At 43.0% G+C, this 11,234-nt stretch overlaps 2 protein-coding genes across 2 annotated transcripts; one reads left to right on the forward strand and one right to left on the reverse strand.

Annotated features, from left to right (window-relative positions):
- Window positions 1–1,498: 1,498 nt before the first annotated feature.
- LOC142793736 (uncharacterized) lies at window positions 1,499–5,143 on the reverse strand. Its single transcript, XM_075885805.1, has 5 exons — window positions 5,113–5,143; window positions 4,835–5,017; window positions 4,612–4,749; window positions 1,925–2,140; window positions 1,499–1,798 (listed from the first exon to the last, which is right to left on the reverse strand). The coding sequence occupies exons 1-5, from the start codon at window positions 5,141–5,143 to the stop codon at window positions 1,791–1,793; spliced, it is 576 nt and encodes a 191-aa protein (XP_075741920.1). The 3' UTR covers window positions 1,499–1,790.
- A 400-nt stretch (window positions 5,144–5,543) lies between these two features.
- Window positions 5,544–10,823, forward strand: LOC142793737 (uncharacterized; the record flags this gene model as incomplete). Its single annotated transcript, XM_075885806.1, has 2 exons — window positions 5,544–5,970; window positions 10,615–10,823. Coding segments are annotated over exons 1-2 (501 nt in total), but the record flags the coding sequence as incomplete, so codon positions are not given.
- Between the last annotated feature and the right edge of the window lie 411 nt (window positions 10,824–11,234).

Consider the following 11,234-nt stretch of genomic DNA (forward strand, 5'->3'; position numbering starts at 1 on the left):
ATACTTCCTGCAAGGCTAATGCGGAAAATTAGTAAATCAATTGCATGGTGGGCTGATCGCCAATCTTGCAGACTGATGTTTTGGGCCCGCGATAGGAGATATGTTGTCGCACAGCGTTTCTTCTTTAAACACCCACACCATAGTGATATGTATCATGAAGACGTGATAATTACGTAAATGCCAAAAAAGGTCCGAAATGTTTTCTGGATATGGACATTTGTATTCAGGTAACAGATTCAAGCTTTGCAGAATATTTCAACGGCTGTTGGGAAGCGTAGACTTTAGACTTTTCAGTGCAGTAAGTATCTTAGCGAAGTTCACAAGTGATCGCTGATGAGAAAATGTATGCCTGATCTGAATGTTGTGTGTTATATCTCTACCTCATATAACTACTTATATCAGCTTTAAATGTTTGCATGTGAGGCACGTAAAAAGTGCACATGGATACACGCGTTCCTATTTACACACGCTACTTTTTCCAACGTAGGCCGATATGCTCTGATTTGACCTCCCCTTCGTATGAGGCCTCGTTCGCTGATAATACATGCGAACTAAAGAACAATGCAAATTTCTCTTTGACATGACATCACATTTTCCTACTACATTTTCCTACCACGTGCACATAAACTGCGTGGTCCGCTGCAGTGATGAGTTTGCGGCGCTGGGCAGCCCAAAGTTTCTGGAAAACGGTGGCATGAAGGCAACACGAATAACGTGGAATATGAACCCGAACATGAATCCCAGACGCTTGCCTTATTGTCCTTTGCAACGAACAGATGACCACCATTTCTAAGCCATTTTTACTGCAAAACAGCTTAGACAGTTCTTATAGGCCGTCAGTCGATCAGAAATATTCAAAGGGTTTTATGAGGGGAGGCGATTGGGCTGCGAAATTCAAAGTACTACTGTCATGCTGTCACCAGCTTTGGCGCATCTCTGAGAGTGCTAACCCGGAACTAATCAGGATAGGCTCAGTCGCAAAGTCTCATGCCTACAAGTGGCGCCAAGCTAGGCAGGTCGATTAAAACACCATGCTGAAGAGCCGATCACGTAGCAGTATTATCCTACGGGCAGTTAAACTCGGTGGCTGATTTTTTTATTAACGTACGGTCCGTACCCGCGCAAAATGTTTAGTTTTTTTGTTAACTACGGCTGTTAGAACTTTCCATAGCACATGCCACGGTGTCCCACAAGACGGAGTGCTTAGTGCTATCCTTTCTTCATAAATGTTGGTGGGACTACCACAGGCCTTCATACGAACGGGAACACGTGGTTCAGCGCATCTGTAGTGACGCATCCCTGCAGTTTCGTGACAGGCTCCAAGGGGACGTGACCTTGACGTCATGGTACTTGAATCATGACCGGAGTATTCAGACAGAAGAGTGTACGTTAATGGCACTTATACCCAGGTCAAGGGCGTAATGCCCAGTTTTGATACGTGGGATGTTTCCTATACAAAGCTCACTGATTACTAGGTCATCCAAGACGCCGATTTATTATGGAGTTTGATATGTGAAAAACCCTAAACCACAATTAGGAATCTGCTCAGATTTTCTATGAAAAAATATCAAGCCTTTAAGTGAAGGCCATGGTTGAGCGATACAGATATACAGACGACAATTTGTAATTCAATGCATTAAGAGTTATTTAAAGAGATGTAAGGAGCACCAGTCCAGGCGGCCCAAGTGTCGATATATGTAGACCTGTCTTTGTCGAAAGGCACCTCGTCATCCTTGTCTGGTTAGTTCTAAAGGGTTGCTTGTGGACAACAACTGGTGGCTCTACAGGTATCAGCCACCTGCAAAAAAAAAAAAAACTGGAGGGGGATTCACCATGCCATTTAACGCATGTTAGAAATGAGAGTGATCGCATGGGAAGTGGCAGCAAAATACAGCAAGGATATTCGTAAAAAGGCAATGCTCACCTCCTTTCAAAGTATCTTCTGTTGACGGCATATACTGGCAGCGCCACCACGTGTCTTCAAACACTGTCCCTTTAAGACTAAGTAGAGTTTGAATGTGGCAGCGCTTGTCTGTGTCTCCTTTTTTGTGTCCCCGTGTAGAGTATTGCGCTGTTCGTCCTTCCTTTAGGACTATCCGGCCAATTATGACGAGTCCCTCTTTCACAAAGATAGGTCCACCTATAGTGACACGTCGGTTATATGAAGCCGAAAGCTTCTTACATCGCATTAAGCAACATTTCAGCACATTGAATGGGAAATCATTGTACAGGGGTGTCGCCTGTATTAACGCATCAACAATGGTCTTGTTTTCTTCAAGGCTGCAAGTGTAGCCAGGAAAAAAGTCGCAGCTTTGCCGCAAAGGTGAAGCAATGAATGCAGTAGCAACAAACTGGAAAGTCATGCGCAGAATGACAAGCAGATATAAAAGTGCCCCTCGTTTGTCAAGCACAAATAAAGCACAAAACGTACTCACAGGTACAGATGAACACGAATAAGCGTCTTAATTGTTACTTTGCTGTGTCTGAAAAGCGCGCTCTTTTCGCAAAGATTGTGCAACGATTGCAGTGACCATTGTGTGCCCGGTAACTACAACAGAATCGTTCTACACCAAAAAGCCAGCTAAGAAGTACGGTCCTCCCTACTTCGAGACTACAGCGCACGACTGAGCGTCCACCACCTCCTCACTGCGGGACAAAAAAAGACGCGTAAGAGATGAGAGCGCGCACCTCCGCGTCGGGATGATGTGGCGACGCGCGCTCAATGCACTATCTTGCTGGTTATGCTTACAGCACGATAGTTCTCCCCTCCCCCCAATTCCCATCACCATCGGTAAGTGGTAGTTATGAATAGTTTGTCGTCTGTACGTTCAGGCGCGTGCTTCTCCGTGGCTCAGTAGTTAACGCCTCGCACTCATGTTTCAGAGGTCCGAATTTCGATTCCGCGCGCCAGTCTTTTTTTGTAGATTTTTTTCTTTCTTGCGTTTTCGTATATATAAATACGTATGCATATACGGTGAGTGGTGGCGACGGCGACGTCGAGGCCGGCGGGAAAGTCTAGCCAAGAATGTCATTTAATTGCTATCGCAATAAAAACAAGATCGCTTGTCGAAGTTCGATGCAAGCTGACAGATGGAAACAAAGCGTGGAACAGCCCACCGTGTTTTCATTTGTCCGCTCAAATCTTTAAAATTTTGTGATACTGCTTGCCTCTCTCGTCTCCGTCTGATGCAAAAAAAAAAACAACCATTGTACCTTTAACACCATGCAAAGCTACACTTTAATACATCCTCAGGTCACAACCATTGCACTAAATGTCATTGATATAGAGAGCCTCCAATATCTTAATTATTAGTTGCATGTTGATGAGTTCAGAGCACAACCTCCCCAGTTCACTGACATTCTTGACCGTTACCTAGCTTTTTTTTCTTTTTTTCCCTGAAAAGACCACAGCCTATATTTCAAGAACCATCAGTATTTATTAACATTTGTTTTCCTTGACACACTCCACAAGATTGTCATATATTTTCTTGTGCAACGAAGTCATAATAGGAAATACAAAGCAGATCAGGATATTGTAAATACGAGATGTTGAGGAAGGCGGTTTGACTCGGTGGCCGAATGTTCTTTTTATACGACGTATGAAGCGATTTGTGTAAACCATTTTTTGGTTCTAACTATGGTTGTTTGACCTGCTGAATCATCTGCATCTGATCACAGCCGAATTAAGTTTCGAGCGTCGCATATGAGAACGTTCATAGGATCAGAAATTCACCACACTTGATGAGGCCTGATTGGTGCATATTTAGAACATAGGGTAAAAAAGTGTAACAAAAATCAAGCAGTGGATGCAAAAGGAACGTTTTCAATTCCCATATTCACTTCACAGTGCTAGATCATGGTCAGTATGTGCCCTTCAAGCATACTCTTTGTCTCCCCAAGTACAACAGTGACATCTAAGTTTCAAACAGTGCGTATAGATCAAGGACACTAAGGGAACGAACCTTGTTCTATTTTTTTGTTTATTTGCTTGTTCGTTCCTATGGTGTTCTTTTTATTCGCTTCTCGATCCTTGTTCTAAACAGTTTAATGTATACCTACGTGTCGGTGTTATACTTCGGTGAAACCAGAAGGTTATACTTAAGGAACAAATAGTTAAAATAATGTAGCCTAGTGACATAATAACATGTGTAAACTTTCATCACATATGAATTCATTGCACGCAGCTTAACAATATCGTAAAACTACCGCCTGTTACATGGCCGCGATCATGCGTAGCCCTGTAACAGCGAATAATAATCCGTCGCGATCCTATTGTAATGGCCGACGCACGGTATACTGCTACGTTTACAGCTTCTCCCCACTTTTAAACGTATTATACTAAACAAAGCGCTGTAATTGTCTCAGGAAATGTCTCTCCACTAATGGTAAAATACCTCTTGCTGTTGAAAATTTGTCTACGACGGCTCTTAATTGCCATGCCCATGTGTGCGTTTGTGGCATAAAACCATACAATTTCGCATCATGCAATAAAATACTATTGTATCGCTCCGCACTTTTTCTATTTATTTACATGTATATGTATCATAACAACTGGTTGATAAGAAGTGAAATACCAATAAAATGTCACAATAATGCTCACAACATACGAACCCTCAATACTTGGGTTGGATAAAGATGTATTCTTCCTTGCCGAAGTCAGGTCTAAAGCTTTCAAAAGGCACTGGTTAGCACAGGCAGTGCTCTGACAGGTACAGAAAGAACACACGAGAAGCCTTGCAGGCAGTTTTACTAGAACAATGTGGTAAATATTAAGCTAGATGGTTTATATGCGTGGTCAAATCCGCACATCTGTCGTCATTTCCATGTCCATTACGGCACTCCAACCCAACAACTTGTCTTCCAAGTGATGTGGGTGCTGCAGCGGTCATCGGTTCCATCATACGGTCACAATTTGCCTTGTCTTTCACACAGTGCTTACGCTGTTTGTCTCCTGCATTAGCCTGCGTAGTTGTCACGGTTACGCGGCATGGCTGGTGCCCTTCGATTGCCCGTGACGCTGCCGAATGCAAAATACTCGCACAACAAAGAGCTTAGATTGGCGCAGCCGCGATCGAGCGTGCCATGGTGACCTCCACGATGGCTTTTATTTACTTCGAAGCAGTCCACGCTCCATGGACGGCATTCCAGTCCCTTTGGGTGCCGCTCGACGGTATGTTAAACTTCCTCCCTTCCCGTGTTGTTCAAGCTTATTCTAAATGCGCGCGAAGGCGAGCCCTTGTTGACCCGGCCGCTCTGCAGTTCCCATCCTGTCGTCTTCCTCATCGCTTCTGCCGCGTATTTTGCCTTTTCTATCGATGCGAGTGCCGCATAATCTGCGCTCAACGGAGCGTGTACGACGATGCACTGTTCCGAGTCGGAGATCCGATGACGCAGACAATTCGACACCGGAGGCCCGCTTGAGCGGTCTGCTGTGCCTGTCGGCAGGTCGTTAAGTTATAGCCGCCCGCGTGCGCTGACATTAGCTACTCTATAAGTATAGTGCGTCCACGCAGCTCAAAGCACTTGCTGACCAAGTGCGTGTTGCTTAGGCAACGTAAAATAGGACATGTCAGCTTGCTCGTCAGGCCGACGAGCTGGACGGAAGCCCTAAGAAGGTATCACTCGGCGTACGAAGAGCGAGGGTGGTGTGTAAGTGCTAAATAGTAAGCCCAATTAGCATGACTGGGAGCAACAGGCTTCGCTTTCTTGGCTACATCGTCGCCCACCTTGTTGCTACTGTCGAAGGGGCCCACGAGACCACAAACGTCGTGACGGGAGTACCAACGGCCACTGCGGCAACAACGCGCAGCTTCGAAGCCGATGTGGACGAAGCCCTCAACCTGCTTTCTCGAAAGGCCCTACCGATGGTCTCGGAGCTGTTAACAAGCGGGGAACTCAGCCCTGCCTGTTCCTCTAGCCTCATCAAACTCTTCATTCACTTGAGGCTCAAGGAACCGTGGGCATTACGCAGTGAGTACACCTGTGGGCCAACGCCAAGTTTTGTCGTCACTAAAGCGAGCAGCAGCCAAAACTGTGATCTTCACTTCAATTATGATGTAAAAAATGTAATGCCTTGTTATGTTAATCACCTAAACAATCCTATCACCCTTTTAGGGGCGAAGCTCCTCATGGCGTGGCTTGTGCGTCCCTGAGTAGAACCTAACCACCAGTGGCACATACCCGAAATAGTGGTCCTTACGATTTTGACCTCCAAGGTGGTTCCGGTGAGAGATTTCTCCTGCGCGTTGTTGAACAATAAAAGATAGTGCTCAATGCACATGTTAATGGCTGCTAAGGGGGAATGAGAGACAGGAGCATTCGGCCTTTCGGTAACGCGCACGCTGCGATCCCCATTAGCAGCTATTGGCGTGTACATTGAGCACGATCTGACAAGAAAGGGTTGCTACGTTATACTCGATGGGTGTAACCTCCTTGGTTTTAGATAGGTTTAGCGAGTGTTGGGCCGCATAGCCATGAATACAGTGAACTAGTATATACCATGAACTCGAGGTGTTTAAAGGTGGGAAGTAAACCCGAAGCGCAAGCCGTAAAAAAGTGTGCATGTGCCACCTCCCGTTTAGTCCTTGAAATGTCCGCTGGATGGCGGTGCTTCTATATGGAGAATATATGATGAAAAGATGCGAGATGGTGGTACTTGGAGTGCTGAATAGATGGACGAACGGACTCACAGACAGATGCATGGATGGACGCATGAACGGACGCAGGCGCGGATGCATGGACGAACGCAGGGACGGACGCACGAACAGACGCACGCACGGACGGGTGAATGGACGCATGGACGCTTACACAGGCGTACGCAGGAACGGACGGAAGCAAGAACGAATGGACGGACGAATGCTTCGCCCCACTCCCCATCATTCACTCCGTGGATATGCTGCCATTTTTGTCGAGCTCAGCTGGATGTCTTGATTCAACAACAGAAGATTTTTTTCTCAGCCCTGATGACCTATTGCGGTTCTATGGCTGGTGATTTATTTAAAACAGCTGTCGTATAAGGAGCGTAACTTAATACAATCGTAAAGAACCTTCTCCACGCGTGTATGTCTAAGCACTCTTCGCACCTTTTCCATGTGATACAAGTTCTGATCAAATCGAAAAATCAATTCATAACACCTTTTGCTCCAAATATAATAATAATAATAATAATAATAATAATAATAATAATAATAATAATAATAATAATAATAATAATAATAATAATAATAATAATAATAATAATAATAATAATAATAATAATAATAATAAGATCAATTATTATTATTATTATTATTATTATTATTATTATTATTATTATTATTATTATTATTATTATTATTATTATTATTATTATGTTGTCTTTGATTAACCTACCCTCGGTCTTTAATTTGACTTCCGTCCGTTCTCTTCGACCGTGACCCCTCTAATTCTGTACTCGACTGGTCACATTTTAAAGGTGCGAACCATTTTTGCACAGTGCTCGGGCTTGCATCAGCCTCCATGAATGCCTTTACGAATATATGCTGCTAAACGTTCCTTATGACACGAAATTTCATCAATACAGTTTCATAAAATGAGACGTCATGGGCTGCCTTATGTTTAACGCGTTAGTGAATAGATGTACCTGTTTGCGGAAAATGACTACCTATGACTGCAAAATAATGGTGGACTGCCAAACAGCCCTTCTTGTTTTCTTGCAACCGTTGAAATGATAATAAATAATACATTTAGTGTGTGTATAGGCGTTTGTTTTCTGTTGAACGCAGCTTTTTTTTTAAATCACGTGATATGATTTTCGTATAGTTTAATGCCACTTAGATGATATGACATACGTAATACATTACAACCATTAAAATATTAACGTACTTTTCTGTAGTAGTTCAACACAGTGTGCAGTAACATCAGCTCATAAATGCAGGCTCATTGGGACAGCGGAGTGGCTATGAGAATATAATTTCATGATTTATTTGCATCTACCAATCACGGTTTGAGACTCGGAAGATGTCAATAATTTCCGGAAAACTGTTTATGTGATCTACCAAACATTCCATCCTATCATAGTTTGCTCATTGGTTTATTTGTACTCCTCTGGTAAATGTGTTGCAGTACCATAAATATCAATAGGTTTTGTACTCCTCAAAGAATCTCGCCATGTCACATAACATTGAACTCATCTGCAACAGCGGGCGTAGAAGACTAGGGCAAATACAACGTACATTTCATTCGGCCTCACCTCACACAAAACCTCTCATTTGTAAAACACTGCTTCATCGAATACTCCGACATGGATATGACGAACACGCAAAATATTAGGTACAACAAAATGGAATCTGTCCTGATGAAAGCTATGGGCTTCATTTATCGTTGCTACGACAGGTAAATTTCACGTCGTTTCCAACGTTTTAGTTTTCGCTTTGAATTTTCAAGGTTTCTTTTTTTATATTCTCCACGATTTATTATATTTATGTACTGCATCAAAACTGCTAAACCTATTTCCACCAAGCATCATCATGAATTGAATATGTCTTCTTTCATTCACCGCACCGATGAGTTTTAATACAGCTTCTAAGTTTTCATGAGTCACATATTTTGGTGCTGGTTGTGGCACTGCAATTCGTTGAAAACATGACGCTGTCAAATTTACAAAAATACAGGTAATTAAAACAGGCCAACAAAGGTGCACCAGTCAGATTCCTGTTTGCGCGCGGTATTATTTCATAACTGATATTCCCTCGATCGCGGGCTGCGTCAACAATCAGCCGTTTCTGATATAAAATTAGTAGCTTACGCTGAGGTCCCTTGTAACTTTACATTGTCACATTGTATTGTCACCTTTTATTGTTGCGTTTCATTGTTTTACGCATGCCTGTTTGTAGAAACAAAAGTATCTCACTGCTAAACACATGGGTGAAGCCCTGATCATCGGCATAGAGGAGTGAGTGAGTGAGGGAGTGAGTGAAGCAACTTTATTTGGCCCAGAGTAGGATAGTGTTTAAATAGTTAAAAGAGAGCATTACACAATGCATTTAATTAAATAAATTGGGGGATCTTTAAGCTTCGACTTTACTAGTTAAATGCAATAGAGATATCCGGTCTCTAGTGCGTACTTCAACCACTTAGTGCATACTTTTTTTCATCATAAGATATTACTCGATATATTTAAATTGTGCATTTCTAAAATGTAACCAATAAAGTTGAAACTGGCTTGTGCCACTTAAGCTTTCGCATATGGCTGTATTCTGTATAACATGTAGCGCGCTTTAAACCACGAGCAAGTGTGCGCGTGAAATGTTCTTGAACTTGCTATATATGCACCCACTACGTTGTGTTAATACGCGCAGCAACATCGGTGCCTTTTGTAAAGAGTGGCCAACCTTAAAACATGAAGTTGTTATGGTAATCACATGCTCTGACTGCCGAGGGCAATGCACGCTTGTACCCTAAAATATTACTTCGATAGTACTTGTTGTATTGTACAAGACAGGTGTGTTTGTAAAGCATGAACGTTATTTTTAGCGCATTTCTGAGCAAAGTAAGTTATTTTCAGAGTATTTCCAAGTAAACACGTGGCTGTGAGATAGAACACCTGCTTACCACACCAACGACCTGGGCCCGATCCTCACTCAGACCCGGAAAGTTTACTTATTTATTTAATTTGCACTTTCTTCAATTTTTCGATCATGGACAACATCATTACTTTTCGCTCACAACCAACTACTCCCATACCGACGCCGTATATCTGCGAAAAGGGCTATTTAACGCTATCGCGTTAAAATTATAGGTCAGGTGGGTACACGCTAAGCTTTTCTTGCTGCTATTTCCATTGTAGGGGAACGTCTACTAAATTTTTTTACAGCTGTGGAGAACTCTGCAATTGCTTTATCGGGTAAAACTAATCCTTTGTACTTCATCGTCATCACTTCTTATTCTTATCAGTCGTTGAATTCTTTAATATAATGCTAAGTATAAAGAGTCATGTTATGTGCATCTTGTCTTGTTTTGCATTTTTGCATTTATTTTTGTGTCTGCTTCTCCACACTCCAGTCATAGTCCCTCTAAAAGGCAGCATGTTGAAATAAGTAAAACCGATAAATATATCTAACCAGCGAAAGTACCTTATACAGACTTAATGAAGAGCTTGGGAAGTGCCACTGGCTTTTATTGTGATTAGTGCCACTCATCGCTTCCAATGAAACGCTTGTGGCACAGTGATAGCTATCCGATTATTGCAAAGTATGCGAATGCGAACCAGAGCAATGGGCCACACCTTTGTTGTGTGTATGCGCGAAAATTTTAAATCGAAATATTCGTGGAGTGTAAAGTAAGGAACAAGCAGAGAACTGTGCAAGCATGGGCCTCAGTATCTCCGATAAAAACCGGAATACGGCATTAATCAGGCCATGCGATGATGTCTCTACGCCTAGTCGAGTCTGTTCTGGTTATGTTGATTAGCGCGTCCTATGTGGTGCTACATGATGTGACTCTCATATGTCAATTTTGCAGTTAAAAGTCCATCGTTTCCCTTTTACGTCGCTAACTTGTTTCTGTAAGCTTGTTGCGCTATTGGGAAACGGATTTGATAAATAATAAACCGTGACTACCCACGCGTTTCTACAGTGGTGACCGCCAATGGCTTGGTTCCGACCAACCTGCTCGAGGGCAGCCTGGTGAGCTTAGGCGGCTACGAGCAGTGCCTCAAGACTCGTGTTCACGACTACCAGGGTGAGGTACTATTGAAGGGCCGCTACTGCACGCTGTTCGCCCAAATGCCCAAGGATGCGATGCGGGACATCGTGAAGCGCTTCCACGCTGCCGGCATGCTACGCGTGAGTTCAACTCCATAGGTGAATGTGAATAATGTAAATTGGAGCAAACGGTAAAAAGGACCTTTTCAAAAGAGATCTGCGTTGAAACTTAGCATGTATTGTAAAATAAGTGTTTCGACTCAGGATAAACCCGCCAGCACAAGTAATAGTAAATGAAGTACTTGGGCAGAAGCAAACATGACTCAGTTAATTTGTTCAGGTGTTAGTGGTCTGTACTCTAGCTGCTTCAAGCTTCGGTATCTCGCATGAGGGGGAAAAAGTGACATTGAGCATATATCGTGACATAATGGTAGGAATCAACCTTAGGAAGTTTACGTAGAAACTGCAACGTCCTCGCAGCTTTTACCATCAGTCGAATTTGGCTGAAGTGCACAAAACAAGTGGAGAATTACGGGAGGAGCACATAGGCAA

The sequence above is a fragment of the Rhipicephalus microplus genome, unplaced genomic scaffold (genome assembly GCF_043290135.1).
Source record: "Rhipicephalus microplus isolate Deutch F79 unplaced genomic scaffold, USDA_Rmic scaffold_327, whole genome shotgun sequence".
Taxonomy (NCBI): Eukaryota; Metazoa; Arthropoda; class Arachnida; order Ixodida; family Ixodidae; genus Rhipicephalus; species Rhipicephalus microplus.

Bases quoted from the DNA above. Each gene is read 5' to 3' on its own strand.
- LOC142793736 (XM_075885805.1), bottom strand. From the start codon at position 5,143: ATGCCGTCCATGGAGCGTGGACTGCTTCGAA. The intron at 5,018-5,112 runs GTAAATAAAAGC...TGCATTCGGCAG, and splicing joins GGAGCGTGGACTGCTTCGAA to CGTCACGGGCAATCGAAGGG. The intron at 2,141-4,611 runs GTTCGTATGTTG...GTGTCACTATAG, and splicing joins ATCCAACCCAAGTATTGAGG to GTGGACCTATCTTTGTGAAA.